The sequence below is a fragment of the Hylobates moloch genome, unplaced genomic scaffold (genome assembly GCF_009828535.3).
Source record: "Hylobates moloch isolate HMO894 unplaced genomic scaffold, HMol_V3 SCAFFOLD_9, whole genome shotgun sequence".
Classification (NCBI taxonomy): Eukaryota; Metazoa; Chordata; class Mammalia; order Primates; family Hylobatidae; genus Hylobates; species Hylobates moloch.
In genome coordinates, this window is record NW_026652284.1 from 84,288,091 (window position 1) to 84,307,205 (window position 19,115).

General features: G+C 36.2%; 1 protein-coding gene across 50 annotated transcripts in view; it reads left to right on the forward strand.

Annotated features, from left to right (window-relative positions):
- Positions 1-19,115, forward strand: part of RIMS2 (regulating synaptic membrane exocytosis 2) — a 748,462-nt gene that overhangs the window by 433,116 nt on the left and 296,231 nt on the right. For all 50 annotated transcript variants that reach the window (XM_058443878.1, XM_058443874.1, XM_058443866.1 and 47 more), the window contains 2 exons: positions 564-717; positions 18,839-18,907. In XM_058443878.1, coding sequence (XP_058299861.1) covers positions 564-717; positions 18,839-18,907 — 223 coding nt within the window. The remainder of the gene's footprint in view (positions 1-563; positions 718-18,838; positions 18,908-19,115) is intronic.

Below are 19,115 nucleotides of genomic sequence, written 5' to 3' on the forward strand. Positions count from 1 at the left end.
TCATTCAACTCCCACTTAAAAGTGAGAATGCGTGGTATTTGGTTTTCTGTTCACGCATTAGTTTGCTAAGGATAATGGCCTCCAGCTCCATCCATGTTCCTGCAAAGAACATGATCTTGCTCTTTTTATGGCTGCTTAGTATTCCATGGTGTATATTTACCATATTTTCTTTATCCAGTCATCACTGATGGGCATTTAGGTTGACTCTAAATAAAAATGCTTTTTAAATTCTAAAATGATATACAAATTTTAGTTATTATTATAGTCATTTAAAATGAAAAGTGTTATTTTTGTAATGGTAAATTTGATAGCCTCTAGTAGTGGATAGTCAAGGGTCAACGAAATAAATGTCTTAGATATTTAAAACTATTAAATCACTAAGAAGTTATAAAAGTTTATTTATTGTCAAGAACATATTGATAATTTTGCAACGTCTAAATGACCTTGTTTTTCATGTAATAGCATTACTATTATAACTATTACTACAAAAGTTATAGGACCATTTAACATAATTTCTTTATTATTGGTATATTATAACCGTCCTTTGTCTCTTGGGTTTGTAGATTTTAATTGAATTAGAAACAGCATTATTAGATGATGAGCCACATTGGTACAAACTTCAGACGCATGATGTCTCTTCATTGCCACTTCCCCACCCTTCTCCGTATATGCCACGAAGACAGCTCCATGGAGAGAGCCCAACAAGGAGGTTGCAAAGTAAGTTTTACTAAAATTCTTTCATATTTTTATTGTATTTTCCTAATCTTGAGTAATATATATGATACAGAACTTGAAGATATCTTTGTGAATATTAATAGTCATTTGTTAGTGTTTCCATAGTTATTATTGAAGCTTTTGAATTGTTTGAAACACTAAAATAAGGTTGTACCCATAGCGTTCACCTATCACAGTGTTGAAGTGGTTTATATTTGTATTTTGGATGATATGACACCAAATAAGCACATTTACATTTAAATTTTAGTGCTTAGAATCCTAAATATAGGAATAAGATGGCTAATACGAGCTTAGCCACATAGCTGTATACACAAAATTATCATTTCCTCCTTTATTATTCTAGGTATTTTATGAATATGTAGTATACCAAGTATACTATAGTGGTTGAAACCATGAACTTTAATTTCAGACTACCCTGAGTTTAAATATTAATTCTTACACTTTAGAACTGTATGTCTTGTGGCAGGTCCTCTCTCTATGCCTCACTTTCTTTGTTTATAAAAGGGAAATAGTAATACCTGCATTACTGGGTAGTTATAAGAATTAATTAGTCTCAATAATATAAACTGATGTTATCATTACTATGGTTATTATCATCAACCTGCACATTTTGCCCTGGATTTTACAGTCTGAAATATGAAATAGAATTACATCATTCCATAGATGCTTAAAATAAATTCAGAAATATTTTCCAGATTGAATAATGACATTTTAGGCTTTTTTGCCCCTAAAACTGAGGTCATTATTTTTCTAATGAATCTACTATTGGAGACTGAGGTGTATGCATACTGTTTTGCATAGTATTCATGTGGTAGTTATATCTTTATGGAGACAGCATGCTCCAGTTTTAGCAACATTTTGTCAAGTGCTGCAGAACTGATTGGCATTAACCAAATTTTAGAAGTATAAATTTATAAGCACAAATGCCATGTCATTTATTAATCATGGAAAGTATAGCTGGCAACTTAACAAATGAGTATTGTCTACATGGATCACACCCTTCTGCTGAATAGAAGAATACATTATATATGTTAGAAGGCTGCTTGATTAGTAGAGAATTAGAGGTAAGGATTGATCTTACGGGATACTTAGTAGTCATAGGAAAGCCTAGAGAATTATTTTCACTCCTTTTTAAAATAACCTCTCTAATTACTGGAATTTTATTTCCACTTAATACAGTCTTTTACCTTTGGATGGTATTAATTGAACACTAATTCTACAGCGTCAATGTCTTTCAGTCTCCCCACATAGTAAACACTCATCCACTTCTATTTTCAAATGCCATTACGACATCCTTTGTTGTAATAATCACATTACAATGAATTGTATGTAAATTAATTTTATTCTTTGTGACCATTGTATCTATTCAGTACTTTCTCTCTGAATTACACTGTAGGATGGCGGGTTACTACATGATGATTACTACTGTATGTACCAACCTAATATAATTTATGTACTAATTCTTAAAGTTTATAGGCTGCTAACGCTAGCCAGCATCTTCTTTTCATTCGGGATTGGCCTTCAGTTTTTATTGCAATAGGTAATAGATTGAAGACTCTCAATACCTGAAATGCTTAAATCTACCAACATTTTTCACTTTTTTCCCCACACTACTTAGGGATAGTGGATATGAGAAACAATGAGATTAAAGTACTAGTTAGCTGTATGTGTCATGGATTTTCATGCAATTATTACAATTTATCTTGTAGCTTTTAATATTTTCACATCTCCATATGATCTTTCTGGTACTTAGTAATAGTATTAAACTTACCCATGGGTAATATAATGGCTACATGTAGTACCATGTCAATCTTGTCACTATCAACTAGCCTCTAATAAATAATTTATTAATGATATGTAAGCCTGAAGATAAGTAAAAACATGTACATACACATAAAAGAAAGAAATAAAAACTAGGAAATAACATTTATGAATATATAGAAAGCTAAAAACAACATTACCTTTGGCTAATTAGGCTAATAGGATATATTAGTCATAATGGAAGGTACAAGTCAGAATATGAATAAATAAGTCTACTAATATGTTATAAACTCCTTTGATGACAAGAACCTCCTTAAGGGTTTTTCTTCATCCAGTGGATAAATATTGCATTTAATTTTAAGTATATGTATCATATTTCAAAGATCATGATCATATTTGATAGAACATACAGATGAACAGTTATCATTAGAAGTGTGTAATTCCCCTTTGGGGAATTACATTGGAATACAATGAAAAACTCTATGCCAAAAAGTTAAACAACATTACAGAAACTGATCCATAAAAAGCTAAAAATCTGAATAAACCTGTAGTAAGTAAAGAAGTTGAATTAATGAATTGATAATGAAAAAATCTTCCCGTAAAGAAAAGCCTAGGCTTCACTCTTGAATTCTTTTAAACCTAAGAAAAGAAACACTAATGTTTCTCAAATTCCTTGATAAGAAAGAGAAAGGGAATACCCACCAATTCATTCAAAAAGCCAGTATTTTCCTCATGCCAAAGTCAGACAAACACATTAAAAGACAAGAAAACTACAGACCAATATTCCTCATGAACATGCACACAGACATCCTCCACAAACTATTAATAAATTGAATCCAACAGTATATACAAAAGATTATACACCATAACCAAAAGGGATTTATCCTAGTAAAGTAGAGTTGATTTATTATCCAAAAGTCAATTAATGTAATTCAACATATTAACAGAAAAAAGAACAAAAACCACATGAATATATGAAAATATGAAGATAAAGCTTTGGCAGAATTCAATGCTCATTCGCAATTTTAAAAAAAAGTGAATGGTCATAGAAGAGAACACAGTAGGCCTAGAAGAGAACCCTCCACAAAGTAGGCATAGAAGAGAACTTTCTGATGAAGACCACCTATGAACACCCTTTAGATGACAAACCATATTTCATGGTAATAAATGCTTTCTCTCTAATATTGATAACTAGGAAAGGATGTCTCTTCTTATCATTTCTATTCAGCAGTGCACTGGAGATTGTAGTTAGGACAGTCAGGCAAGAAAAATACATAAAAGGCATTCAGAATGGTGAGGGAGAAGAGAGAGAAACTGCCTTTATTCACAGATAACATGATTCTATATGTACAAGATTATAAAGAACCCACACAAAAACTACTAGAACTAGTAAACAAGGACAGCAAGGTCCCAAGGTACATGAACAATATACAAGAATCTATCCATTAACATTTTGATACTGAAATTAAGAAAACATTTTTGACCAGGTGCCGTGGCTCATGCCTGTAGTCCCAGCACTTTGGGAGGCTGAGGCAGGCAGATCACTTGAAGTCAGGAGTTTGAGACCAGCCTGGCCAACATGGTGAAACCCCATCTCTACTAACAGGAGAAAAATTAGCCTGGCTTGGTGACAGGCGCCTGTAATCACAGCTATTCAGGAGGCTGAGGCAAGATAATAGCTTGAACTTGGGAGGCAGAGGTTGCAGTGAGCCAAAATCATGCCACTGCACTCCAGCCTGGGTGAGAGAGCGAGACTCCATCTCAAAACAAACAAACAAAACACAAAAACAAAACAACAACAAAAAAAGAATGAATTAAATTTTACAAAAGAAGTTCAAACTTGTACACTAAAAAATCACAAAACATTGTTCAGAGAAATGAAAAAGAGATATAAATAAATGGAGATGTATTCCACATGCATGAATTGGAACACCCAGTATTATTAAGATGGTAGCTCTTCCCCCAATTAGTCTACAGATTAAACCCAATTCCTATCAAAATCTAAGCAGGATATTTTGCTGAAATTAATAAGCAGATTCTAGCCTTTATGTGAGAATGTATAAGATCCAGAGCAGCTAAAACAAATCTGGAAGATGTATATTTCCTCATTTCCATACTTATTGTACAGCTACAGTAATTGCAATAGTGTAATACTGGCATAATGATAGACCTATAGATAAATTGAACCTAATTTAGAATTAAAAATTATATTCATGGTCAGTTGATTCTCAACAAAGGATCCAAAGCAAATCAATGAGGGGAAATAGTTTTTTGTTGTTGTTGTTGTTGTCTTTTTACTGATAATGCTGTAACAATTTAATATCCACATACAAAATAGTTAATTTAGACCTGACCTCACACTATACGCAAAAATTAACTTCAAATGGATAATAGACCCAGCTGTAAGAGTTAAGACTATAAAAGTGTTCAAAGAAAACATAGGAGAAAAATCTTCATTCCTTTGGGTTAGGCAGAGTTTTCCCCAAAACACCACCAAAAGCTTGATCAATAAAAAATAATATATTGGACTGCATCAAAATTTAAAATATTTGCTTTTTAAGACATCATTAAGAAGATTTTTTTAAAGCCTCAGGCTGGGAGAAAATACAGTCATGTGGCAGCTAATGACCAGGTTACTTTCTGAGAAATGTGCCATTAAACATTGTCATCTTTGTATGAACATCATAGAGTGCACTTACACAAGCCTAGGTGGTATAGCCTACTATACACCTCAGCAATGTGGTATAGTCTGTTGCTTGTAGGCTACAAACCTGTACAAGCATGTTACTATGCTGAATACTATAAGCAATTGTAACGCAATGATAAGTATTTGTTTATCTAAACATATGTAAATATAGAAAAAGTACAGTCAAAATATGGTATAAAAGATTAAAAAATGATATACGTGAATAGGGTACTTATCATGAGTGGAGCTTGCAGGACTGGAAGTTGTTCAGGGTGAGTCAGTAAGCAACTTGGTAAGTGAATGCAAAGGCCTAGGACATTACTGTATACTACAGTAGACTTTATAAACATCGAACACTTAGGCTAAACTTTATTTATTAAAAAAAAGTAATTACACTGTGACATTGTGATAGCTATGACATCAATAGGGAATTTTTCAGCTCCATCGTAATTGTATGGGACCACTATCTTATATACAGTTAGTTGTTTACTGAAACATCATTATGCAGCACATAATGTTTATTTGTGGATCATGTATTTGACAGAGGACTTGCATCCATGATATATAAGGAGCCTTTAAAATGCAATAATAGTAAGAAGATAATAGCACTGTCAAAAAATGGGCAAATACTTGATAGTCATTTGAAAGACTAAAATATATGGATCACAAATAAGGCCATGAAAAGATGCCCAACATCGTTAGTTATTAGTGAAATGCAAGTTATGCCACAATTACATTACTTAACACCCACTAGAATGAATGTAATAAAAAAGAAAGATGATAACAAATTTTTGCAAGAATGTGGAGAAATTGGAACCCTCATCCATTTGCTGATGTAAACGTGAAATGGTACAGCCACTTTGGCAAAGAGTTTGGTCTTTTGTTAAAAAGTTAAAAATAAATTTACCATATGACCACTAATTCACCTTCAAGAGAAATGAAAGTGAATGTCCACTGAAAGACTTGTATGTGAATGTTTACAGCAGCATTATTCACAATGATTAAAAGGTAGAAATAGTCCAAATATTCATCAACCAGTGAATGGATAATAAAATGTGGTATATCTGCACAATTGATTACTATATATAACAAGAAAGAAGATACAGCTACATACTACAATATAGTCAAACCTCAAAAATATTATGCTAAATGCTAAATGAAAGATGATAGATGCAAAAGGCCATGTGTTCTATGATTCTACTTATATAACATGTATAGAAGTGACAAATCTATTGAGACAGATTAAGTTAGCAGTTGGCTGGAAGTAGCAATAGACACTGACTGAAAATGGGTGTGAACAATCTTTTGGGGGTGAAGGAGATATTCTAACATTAGATTGTAGTGATGTATACACAAATTTCAGAATTTACTGAAAATTTCTGAACTGTATACTTAAAACAAATATTTATGTTATATAAATTATACCTCGATTTTAGTCAAAGCCAGGCATGATGGGTCACACCTGTAATCTCAGCCTCTTTGGGAGGCTGAGGTGGGAGAATTGATTGATCCCGAGAGTTCAAGACCAACCTGGACACATAATGAGACCCCATTTTTACAAAAAAAAAAAAAAAATTAGCCGGGTTCAGTGGCATGCACCTGCAGTTCCAGCTACTTGAGAGGATGAGGTGGTAAGATGGCTTGAGCCTGGGAGGTCGAGGCTGCAGTGAGCCATGATCACACCACTACACTCCAGCCTGGGCAACAGAGCGAGACTCTGTCAAAAAAAAAAAAAAAAAAGGAAAAAAAAGAAAAGAGAAAGGGAAAGGGAGAAGAGAAGAAAAAAGAAAATGCAATAATAAAACTACAGAATAGATACAATCTCAATTACAGTAAGAGATTTTAGTACTCCTCTGTCAATGTTTATAGAACAAATAGAAGGTTTGAAGTTTTTATCTGACATTTACAAAACATTCCACAAGTCAGAAAACACCTTCTCTCCAAGTTCATTGAGAACATTCACTAAGGTAGACCTTAGTCCTGCCCAAACAAGTATCGATAAATTTAAAAGTACTCAAGTCAAAGTTTGTTATCTGATCACAATAGAGATAAATTAGAAATCAACAACAGAAAATCTCTGGACAAGCTTGAAATATTTATAAATGAAATAACACTTCTAAATAGCCATGAATCAAAGGAGAAGTTAAACAGGAAATTAAAAATTATTTTGAACTGAATGAAATGAACACCTAACATATCGAAATTCATGGGATACAACTACAGCAGAACAGTAGGGAAATGTATAGCATTAAAGACATATATTATTAATACCAAAAAAATCTCAAATCAGTGACATGTTTTCACCTTAACAAACTTCAAAAAGAAGAGCAAAATAGACTCAAATTAAGTAGAAGAAAGGGAATAAAAGTCAAAATAGAAATAAGTGAAATAAAGACAGAAAGTCAATTGAGAAAGTAAATGCAACCAAAGGTTGGATCTATGAAAATATCAATATAATTGATAAGCCTTTAGGCAGAATGATCAGCAAAGAAAGAAGACAAATTTTCAGTATCTGGAAAAAGGTGATATCAGTACCCATTCTACAAATATTAAAAAGACAGTAAGGGAAAATTGTGAACAACTTGATGCAAATACGTTTGACAACCTAGAAGAAATAGAAAATTTCCTTGAAAGACACAAACTTGAGTCTCTCCCAAGAAGAAAGAAATAACTTGAGTAGCCCAATATCTATTTGAGAAATGGAATTTGTAGCTAAAAATTTGCCCTCAAAAGAAATTTCAGGCCCAGATGACTTAATCAATGAAGTCTGCCTAACATGTAAGGGTGGTACAATACCAATTGTTTACAAACTCTTGTAGAATATTATAATGTTGAGAATACCATCAAGCTCATTTTATGAAACAAACATTACTCTAATACCAACAACTAACATATTAAAAGAAATCTGCAGACCAATAAACCTCATGAAAATTTTAGCAAATTTAGCATATTAAATTTAGAAATATTTTGCAAAATAAAAATATAGAAAATTGAATCCACAATATGTAAAAGGGATAATATATCATGACCAAATGTTTTTTATACCAGGGATGCCATGTTTAACATTTGAAAAACAGAATGTCACTCACCATATTAAACTAAAAAAGAAAAAAATGTATCATAATCTCAAGAGATTATCTCAAGAAACAGCATTTGATAAAATCCAATGTTCATCCCTATAAAAGACCCTAAGCAAAGTAGGATAGAAAGGAACTTCCTCAATCCAATAAAGAACATGTATCAAACCCTACAGCTAAATCATATTGGTAAAAGACTGCATTCTTTCCTCCCAAGGTCACAAATGAGAAAAAGATGTCTGCCCTCCCAGCTGTTATTGAAAGTTGTAATTATGGTTCTAGCTTGTATCATAAGGCAAGAAAATTCAAATGCATCTAGACTGAAAAAGAAGTAAAAGAGTGCTTACTTGCATACATGTTCATTCATATAGAAAGTCAGATGGGATCTATACAAAAACTATTATAAGAAGTGAATCTATCAAGGTTACTGGATATAAGATCAAGATACAATATAAATTATTTCTATGTACCAGCAATAAACAATTGAAAATTGAAAAATACAGTGCCACATCAAAAAGTCAATTCACCACGATCAAGCAGATGCAAGATTGGTTCAACATGCACAAATCAATAAATGTGATTCATCACATAATCAAAACTAAATACAAAAATCACATAATCATTTCAATAGATGCAGAAGTGGCTTTCAATAACATTCCACGTTCCTTCATGTTTAAAACTCTCAATAAACTAGGCATTGAAGGAACATACTTCAAAATAATGAGAGCCACCTATGACAAACCCATAGCCAACTTCATAGTGAATGGGCAAAAGCTGGAAGCATTTCCTTTGAAAACTGGCACAATTGCTGGCAAGATGACCAAATAGGAACACCTCTGGTTTGCAGCTCCCAGCGAGATCGACGCAGAAGGTGGGTGATTTGTGCATTTCCAACTGAGGTACCCTGTTCATCTCATTGGGACTGCTTGGAAGTGGGTGCAGCCTAAGGTGGGCAAGCCAAAGCAGGGTGGGGCGTTGCCTCACCCGGGAAGTGCAAGGGGTTGGAGAACTCCCTTTCCCAGCCAAGGGTACCCATTAGGGACTGTACCTTGGACTCTGGCCCAGATACTGCGCTTTTTCCATGGTCTTCACAATCCGCAGACCAGGAGATTCACTGCGGTGCCCATGCTACTAGGGCCCTGGGTTTCCAGCACAAAACTAGGTAGCCATTTGGGCAGACACTGAGCTAGCCACAGGAGTTTTGTTTTTCATACCCCAGTGGCACCCAGAATGCCAGCAAGACAGAACCATTCACTCCTCTGGAAAGGGGGCTGAAGCCAAGGAGCCAAGTGGTCTGGCTCGGCAGGTCCCACCTCAGTGGAGTCCAGCAAGCTAAGATACACTGGCTTGAAATTCTTGCTGCTTGCACAGCAGTCTGAGCTCTACCTGGGATGCTTGAGCTTGGTGTGGGGAGTTGCATCCACCATTGCTGAGGCTTGAGTAGGCGGTTTCACCCTCACAGTGTAAGCAAAGGGGCCAGGAAGTTTGAACTGGGTGGAGCCCACCACAGCTCAGCAAGGCCACTGTGGCCAGACTGCCTCTGCAGATTCTCTCCTCCCTGGGAAGGGCATCTCTGAAAAAAAGGCAGCAGCCCCAGTCAGGGACTTACGGATAAAACCTTCACCTCCCTGGGACAGAGCACCTGGGGGAAGGAGCGGTTGGGGGTGCAGCTTCAGCAGACTTAAACATCCCTGCCTGGCAGCTCAGCTCTGAAGAGAGCAGCAGATCTCCCAGCACAGTGTTTGAGCTCTGATAAGGGACAGACTGCCTCCTCAAGTGGGTCCCTGACCCCCATGTGTCCTAACTAGGAGACACCTCCCAGTAGGAGCTGACAGACACCTCATACAGGAGAACTCTGGCTGGCATCTGGTGGGTGCCCCTCTGGGACAAAGCTTCCAGAGGAAGGAGCAGGCAGCAATCTTTGCTGGTCTGCAGCCTCTGCTGGTGACACACAGGCAAACAGGGTCTGGAGCAGACCTCCAGCAAACTCCAGCAGACCTGCAGCAGAGGAGCCTGACTGTTGGAAGGAAACTAACAAACAGAAAGGAATAGTATTAACATCAACAAAAAGGACATCCTTTAGTATTAACAAAAAGGACATCCACTCAGAGACCTTCAGATGACTGACTTCAAAGACCAAAGGTAGATAAATCCATGAAGATGGGGAGAAACCAGTGCAAAAAGGCTGAAAATCCCAAAAACCAGAACGCTTCTTCTCCTTCAAAGGATCACAACTCCTCGCCAGCAAGGGAACTAAACTGGATGGAGAATGAGTTTGACAAATTGACAGAAGTCGACTTCAGAAGGTGGGTAATAACAAACTCCTCCAAGCTAAAGGAACATGTCCTCACCCACTGCAAGGAAGCTAAGAACCTTGAAAAAAGGTTAGACCAATTGCTAACTAGAATAACCAGTTTAGAGAAGAACATAAATGACATGATGGGGCTGAAAAACACATCACGAGAATTTTGTGAAGCATACATGAGTATGATTAGCTGAATTGATCAAGTGGAAGAAAGGATATCAAGGATTGAAGATCAACTCAATGAAATAAAACAAGGTTAGAGGAAAAAGAGTGAAAAATGAACAAAGCCTCCAAGAAGTATGGGACGATGTTAAAAGACCAAATCTATGTTTGATTGGTGTACCTGAAAGTGACGGGGAGAATAGAACCAAGTTGGAAAACACTCTTCAGGATATTATCCAGGAGAACTTCCCCAGCCTAGCAAGTTAGGCCAACATTCAAATTCAGGAAATACAAAGAACACCACAAAGATACTCCTTGAGAAGAGCAACCCCAAGACACGTAATCATCAGATTCACCAAGGTTGAAATGAAGGAAAATCTGTTAAGGGCAGCCAGAGAGAAAGGGCAAGTTACCCACAAAGGGAAGCCCATCAGAGTAACAGTGGATATCTTGGCAGAAACCCTACAAGCCAGAAGAGAGTGGGGGCCAATATTCAGCATTCTTAAAGGAAAGATTTTTCAACCCAGATTTTCATATCCAGCCAAACTAAGCTTCGTAAGTGAAGCAGAAATAAAATCCTTTACAGACAAGGAAATGCTGAGAGATTTTGTCACCACCAGGCCTGTCCTATGAGAGCTCCTGAATGAAGCACTAAACATGGAAAGGAAGAACTGATACCAGCCACTGCAAAAACACACCAAATTGTAAAGACCATTGACATTATGAAGAAACTGCATGAACTAACGGGCAAGATAACCCGCTAGGATCACAATGGCAGGATCAAATTCACACATAACAATATTAACCTTAAATGTAAAAAGGGCTAAATGCCCCAATTAAAAGACACAGACTGGCAAATTGGATAAAGAGTCAAGACCCATCAATGTGCTGTATTCAGGAGATGCATCTCATGTGCACAGACACATATAGGCTCAAAATAAAGGGAAGGAGGAAGATCTACCAAGCAGATGGAAAACAGAAAAAGGCAGGGGTTGCAATCCTAGTCTCTGATAAAACAGACTTTAAACCAACAAAGATCAAAAGAGACAACGAAGGCCATTACATAATGGTAAAGGGATCAATGCAACAAGAAGAGCTAACTATTCTAAAAATATATGCATCCAATACCGGAGCACCCAGATTCATAAAGCAAGTTCTTAGAGACCTACCGAGAGACTTATACTCCCACACAATAATAATGGGAGACTTTAACACCCCACTGTCGACATTAGACAGATCAACGAGACAGAAAATTAACAAGGATATTCACGACTTGAACCCAGCTCTGACCAAGCGGACTTAATAGACATCTACAGAACTCTCCACCCCACATCAACAGAATATACATTCTTCTCAGCACCACATCACACTTACTCTAAAATTGACCACCTAATTGGAAGTAAAACACTCCTCAGCAAATGCAAGAGAACGGAAATCATAACAAACAGTCTCTCAGACCACAGTGTAATCAAATTAGAACTCAGGATTAAGAAAGTCACTGAAAACCACACAACTACATGGAAACTGAACAACCTGCTCCTGAATGACTACTGGGTAAATAACGAAATGAAGGCAGAAATAAAAATGTTCTTTGAAACCAATGAGAACAAAGACACAATGTACCAGAATTTCTGAGACACATTTAAAGCAGTGTGTAGAGGGAAATTTATAGCACTAAATGCCCACAAGAGAAAGCAGGAATGATCTAAAATTGACACCCTAACATCACAATTAAAAGAACTAGAGAAGCAAGAGCAAACAAATCCAAAAGCTAGCAGAAGACAAGAAATAACTGAGATCAGAGCAGAACTGAAGGAGACAGAGACACGAAAAACCATTCAAAAAAATCAACAAATCCAGGAGCTGGTTTTTTGAAAAGATAAACAAAATAGATAGACCACTAGCCAGACTAATAAAGAAGAAAATAGAGAAGAATCAAATAGATGCAGTAAAAAATGATAAAGGGGATATCACCACCGATCCCACAGAAATACAAAGTACCATCAGAGACTACTATAAACACCTCAGTGCAAACAAACTAGAAAATCTGGAAGAAATGGATAAATTCCTGGGCACATACACCCTCCCAAGACTAACCTAGGAGGAAGTTGAATCCCTGAATAGACCAATAACAAGTTCTGAAATTGAGGCAGCAATTAATAGCCTACCAATCAAAAAAAGTCCAGGACCAAATGGATTCACAGCCAAATTCTACCAGAGGTACACAAAGAGGAGCTAGTACCATTCCTTCTGAAACTACCCCAAACAATAGAAAAAGAGGGAATCCTCCTTAACTCATTTTATGAGGCCAGCATCATCCTGATAACAAAACCTGGCAGAGACACAACAAAAAAAGACAATTTCAGGCCAATATCCCTGATGAATATCGATATGAAAATCCTCAGTAAAATACTGACAAACTGAATCCAGCAGCACATCAAGGTTATCCACCACGATCAAGTTGGATTCATCCCTGGGATTCAAGGCTGGTTCAACACACACATATCAATAAACATAATCCATCACATAAACAGAACCAATGATAAAAACCACATGATTATCTCAATAGATGCAGAAAAGGCCTTAAACAAAATTCAACACCCCTTCATGCCAAAAACTCTCAATAAACTAGGCATTGATGGAACATATCTCAAAATAATACAAGCAATTTGTGACAAACCCACAGCCAATATCATACTGAATGGGCAAAAACTGGAAGCATTCCCTTTGAAAACTGGCACAAGACAAGGATGCCCTCTCTCACCACTCCTATTCAACATAGTATTGGAAGTTCTGGCCAGGGCAATCAGGCAAGAGAAAGAAACAAAGGGTATTCAAGTAGGAAAAAGAGAAGTCAGATTGTCTATGTTTGCAGATGACATGATTGTGTATTTAGAAAACCCCATCATGTCAGCCCAAGATCTCCTTAAGCTAATAAGCAACTTCAGCAAAGTCTCAGGATACAAAATCAATGTGCAAAAATCACAAGCATTCCTATACACTAATAACAGACAAACATGGAGCCAAATCATGAGTGAAATCCCATTCACAATTGCTACAAAGAGAAAAAAATACCTAGGAATCAAACTTACAAGGGATGTGAAGGACCTCTTCAAGGAGAACTATAAACCGCTGCTCAAGGAAATAAGAGAGGACACAAACAAATGGAAAAACATTCCATGCTCATGGATAGGAAGAATCAAAAGTCAAAATGGCCATACTGCCCAAAGTATTTTATAGATTTAATGCTATCCCAATCAAGCTACCATTGACTTTCTTCACAGAATTGGAAAAAACTACTTTAAATTTCATATGGAACTAAAAAAGAGCCCACATAGCCAAGACAATCCTAAGCAGAAAGAACAAAGCTGGAGGCATCACGCTACCTGACTTCAAACTATACTGCAGGGCTACAGTAACCAAAACAGCATGGCACTGGTACCAAAACAGATATATATAGACCAATGGAACAGAACAGAAGCCTCAGAAATAATGCTACATGTCTGCAACCATCTGATCTTTGACAAACCTGACAAAAACAAGCAATGGGGAAAAGATTCCCTGTTTAATAAATAGTGTTGGGAAAAGTGGCTAGCCATATGCAGAAAGCTGAAACTGGATCCCTTCCAGACACCTTATACAAAAATTAACTCAAGATGGATTAAAGACTTAAACATAAGACCTAAAACCATAAAAACCCTAGAATAAAACCTAGGCAATACCATTCAGGACATTGGCATGGGCAAAGACTTCATGACTAAAACACCAAAAGCAATGGCAACAAAAGCCAAAATAGACAAATGGCATCTGATTAAACTAAAGAGCTTCTGCACAGCAAAAGAAACTATCATCAGAGTGAACAGGCAACCTACAGAATGGGAGAAAACTTTTGCAATCTATCCATCTGACAAAGGGCTAATATCCAGAATCTACAAAGAACTTAAACAGATTTACAAGAAAAAAAAACAAACAAATGCATCAAAAAGTGGAGGAAGGATATGAACAGACACTTCTCAAAAGAAGATATTTATGCGGCCAACAAACATATGAAAAAACTCATTATCACTGCTCATTAGGGAAATGTAAATCAAAACCACAGTGAGGTACCATCTCAGTCCAGTTAGAATGGCGATCATTAAAAAGTAAGGAAATAGCAGATGCTGGAGAGGATGTTGAGAAATAGGAACGCTTTTACACTGTTGGTGGGAGTGTAAATTAGTTCAACCATTGTGGAAGACAGTGTGGCGATTCCTCAAGGATCTAGAACTAGAAATACCACTTGACCCAGCAATCCCATTACTGGGTATATACCCAAAGGATTATGAATCATTCTAATGTAAGTACACAGGTACACATATGTTTATTGCAGCACTGTTCACAATAGCAAAGACTTAGAACCAACCCAAATGCTCATCAATGATAGACTGGATAAAGAAAATGTGGCACATATACACCATGGAATACTATGCAGCCATAAAAAAGGATGAGTTCATGTCCTTTGCAGGCACATGGATGGCGTTGGAAACCATCATTCTCGGTAAACTAACACAAGACCAGAAAATGAAACACCGCATGTTCTCACTCATAACTGGAAGTTGAACTTTGAGAACACATGGACACAGGGAGGGGAACCTCACACAGTGGGGCCTATTGCGGGGTGAGGGGCTAGGGGAGGGATAGCATTAGGAGAAATACCTTATGTAGTTGATGAGTTGATGGATGCCACAAACCACCATGGCATGTGTATACCTATGTAACCAACCTGCACATTGTTCACTTGTACCCCAGAACTTAAAGTATAATAATAAAAAAAGAAGACATGCATGCGGCCAACAAGCATATAAAATAAGCTCAATATCACTAATCATTGGGGCAATGCAAATCAAAACTACAATGAGATACCATCGCACACCAGACAAAATGGCTATCATTAAAAAGTCAAAGAATAACAGATGCTGGCAAGGTTGTGGAGAAAAGGGAACACTTACACATTGTTGGTGGGAGTGTAAATTAGTTCAACTGTTGTAGAAAGCAGTATGGTGATTCCTCATAGAGCTAAATGTAGAATTACCATTTGACCCAGCAATCCCATTGCTGGGTATATTCCCAGATGAATATAAATCATTCTACCATAATGACACATGCATGTGAATGTTCTTTGTAGCACTATTCACAATAGCAAAAACATGGAATTAACCTAGATGCCCATCAATGACAGATTAGATAAAGAAAATGTGGTACATATACACCACAGAATACTATGAAGCCATAATAAAGAACAACATCATGTCTTTAGCAGGAACACGGATGGAACTGTAAGGCCATTATACTTAGCAAACTAATGCAGGAACAGAAGACCAAATACCACATGTTCTCACTTGGAAGTGGGAGCTAAATAAAGATAACTCATGAACACAAGGAAGGGAACAACAGACCCTGGGGTCTACTTGAGGGTGGAGGGTGGGAGGATAGAAAGGAGCAGAAAAGATAACTGTTGGATATTGAGCTTAATACCTGGGTGATGAAATATTCTGTAAAACAAACTCTCGGGACACGAGTTCACCTATGTAACAAACCTTCACATGTACCTTCAAACCTAAAATAAAAGTTTAAGAAAGAATAAATGAGCTTGAAAAAATACTATTCATAAAGAAAAGAAAATAGAAGAACTTGATCTTTTTCTTGCACCATATACAAAAAAGTAAACTCTAGATTGATTAAAGACTGAAATATACTTTAAGCCTCAGTGAGGAAGCCAAAGCATTTAGTGCTGAAGTACTACCATATATGATATTTATTTTAACGATTAAACTGTACAAAGTGGTGGGAGAAACTGGGAATTGTTTTAGGAAGGTTGTAAGATAATGGTTGAGGAGTCTGAGAAAAGTCACTTGCCAAAGACCATGAAGAGGATCTAGTGAAAAAGTCTGAAAGTCTGTTGCCTCTTCGTATAGTAGTGATTCTGGAAGTCTCTGTGGGACAGAAGGATAGACTGGTTAGGAAAAACGCATCCAAAAAGGAAAATCAAGGAAAACTAGAACCCATGCAGACAAACTGGAACCTGTGTTTATCTCTCATCCCCTCGCACCCTGATTTTGTGGGCCATCTACAGAAGCAACTGCGACTGATGTCCTTGTCATGAATCTCCAAGTGTGCTTAGCTCAGGTCTGGGAGAAGATTCAAAAAGGGTGTTTATCAGAATCAGAGAAGCATCTAAAATCCTAGACTTTGGTTTTATCACACCTGTATTGAAAACCAGAAGGAAGTGAAAGGAGAAATTGCAAAATTACAATTATAGTGACAATATCTCAAAAATGCACACACAGACAAATGTATATGGATTATTATTTTTTCTTTTTATATCATAAATAGGGACATGTTATTACTATTTTGTATACTCTGCTTTCTGTCTGCTTTTAATCTCTATTGTTTTAGTGGTTACTTTTGAAATATTAACATGCATACCTAAAAAAGTAATTTTTTTTTTTTTTGAGATGGAATCTCACTCTGTCACCTAGGCTGTACTGCAGTGGCGTGATCTTGGCTCACTGCAACCTCCGCCTCCTGCCTCAGCCTCCCTAGTAGCTGGGACTACAGGTGCACGCTGCCATGCCTGGCTAATATTTTTTTTCTTTTCTTTTTTTTTTTTTTTTTATTTTAGTAGAGATGGGGTTTTACCGTGTTGCCCAGGCTGGTCTCGAATGCCTAAGCTCAGGCAGTCCACCCACCTCAGCTTCCCAAAATGCTAGGATTACAGGCGTGAGCCACCGTCTATCTCTACATTTTTTTCCAAACCATATACAATTTTGCAATTTGATAAGCACCCTCATCCCTATCATCTGACATATTACATAATTTTACCTTTGGCTTCCTCACTGAGGCTTAAATTATATTTCAGTCTTTAAAGCAGTGTGTAGAGGGAAATTTATAGCACTAAATGCCCACAAGAGAAAGCAGGAAAGATCTAAAGTTGACACCCTAACATCACAATTAAAAGAACTAGAGAAGCAAGAGCAAACACATTCAAAAGCTAGCAGAAGGCAAGAAATAACTAAGATCAGAGCAGAACTGAAGGAGATGGAGACACAGAAAACCCTTCAAAAAATCAATGAATCCAGGAGCTGGTTTTTTTTAAAAGATCAACAAAATTGATAGACCGTTAGCAAGACTAATAAAGAATTCTGTTGTGTAGGGTGTGTCTGTTCCTGAAACACATGGAGGTGAAAACAAATTAAAAACAAATAACAACAGGTTTGTTTTTATATGCAATAATTTCGTATTTAAGCGTGTAGTCACAATCTACTTTAGCCCTCAAAGCTCTGGTTGATTCAGTTTGATGCTATTTTTGCCACAGTAAGATTCATATTTAAAAATTTTGCTATAGATTTGGTATATGAGGAAAAACACAAACATGGTGCTCTTGAATTATAATAACTATGAGTGCCTTTCCTAGTCTATTTCTTAGAAAACATAGCAAAACTCACAATTTTGGTGTATTCGTATTGTGGATGACTTTTTTCTTATTGTCTTTTCAAAGCAATAGAGAAATAGCTAAACTACATAGTTGTTTTAAAAAGGATATTTAAGATGTCTTAAGTGAGTATGCTTTTCTGAATTATGCTTTCTCTCCATGAGCATGAAAAATAAGGAATTGACTATATTCAATGTATTGGTGATGCATATTAGAAAAAGACACATTAATGCATTTGAATATAACACATTGTGTTTTGAAATTTATCTGGTCTTAAGTGTCTTTGTCCATAAGCATCTAAAATTGACTTATCTATTTTCTAATAGATTTTATCAGTGTTGGATAACTTACACATATTATTTAGTATTTAATGTTATTTTAAGCTTTAAACCATTTAGGAACTTTATCTTATACATCTCCAGAATAATAATTGTATAAATTGTTAACTCCTCATCACCCATATCCTCACATCATGAAATGTATGTGAAAATAAATGACAGTAAGCTCATAATGACTGTTCTTCTGTACATATTTTTTGTTATTAACTGATTCATTCAGAATATTTTCATTTGTTTTTCAGGTGCTTGAGGGATTTTCTTCCTTAAATAATCAGAATTTTTAATTATTACTGTTGTTTATAGGGTCAAAGAGAATAAGTGATAGTGAAGTCTCTGACTATGACTGTGATGATGGAATTGGTGTAGTATCAGGTAAGAATTTTAGAATTATTTTATAGTATTAAAAAGGGAGTACAATTCATCATCATTTACCATAAAAGTAAATAAATAAAAGAGGAAGATATAACTCGCCTCCTCACCCTCCAAAACAGCCTATGGCAACCTATGACAACTTAAACCTATGAGTAATCCCAATTGCTGGAACACCTGTACCAATTAGACTGAATAGTCTTGAAAGATG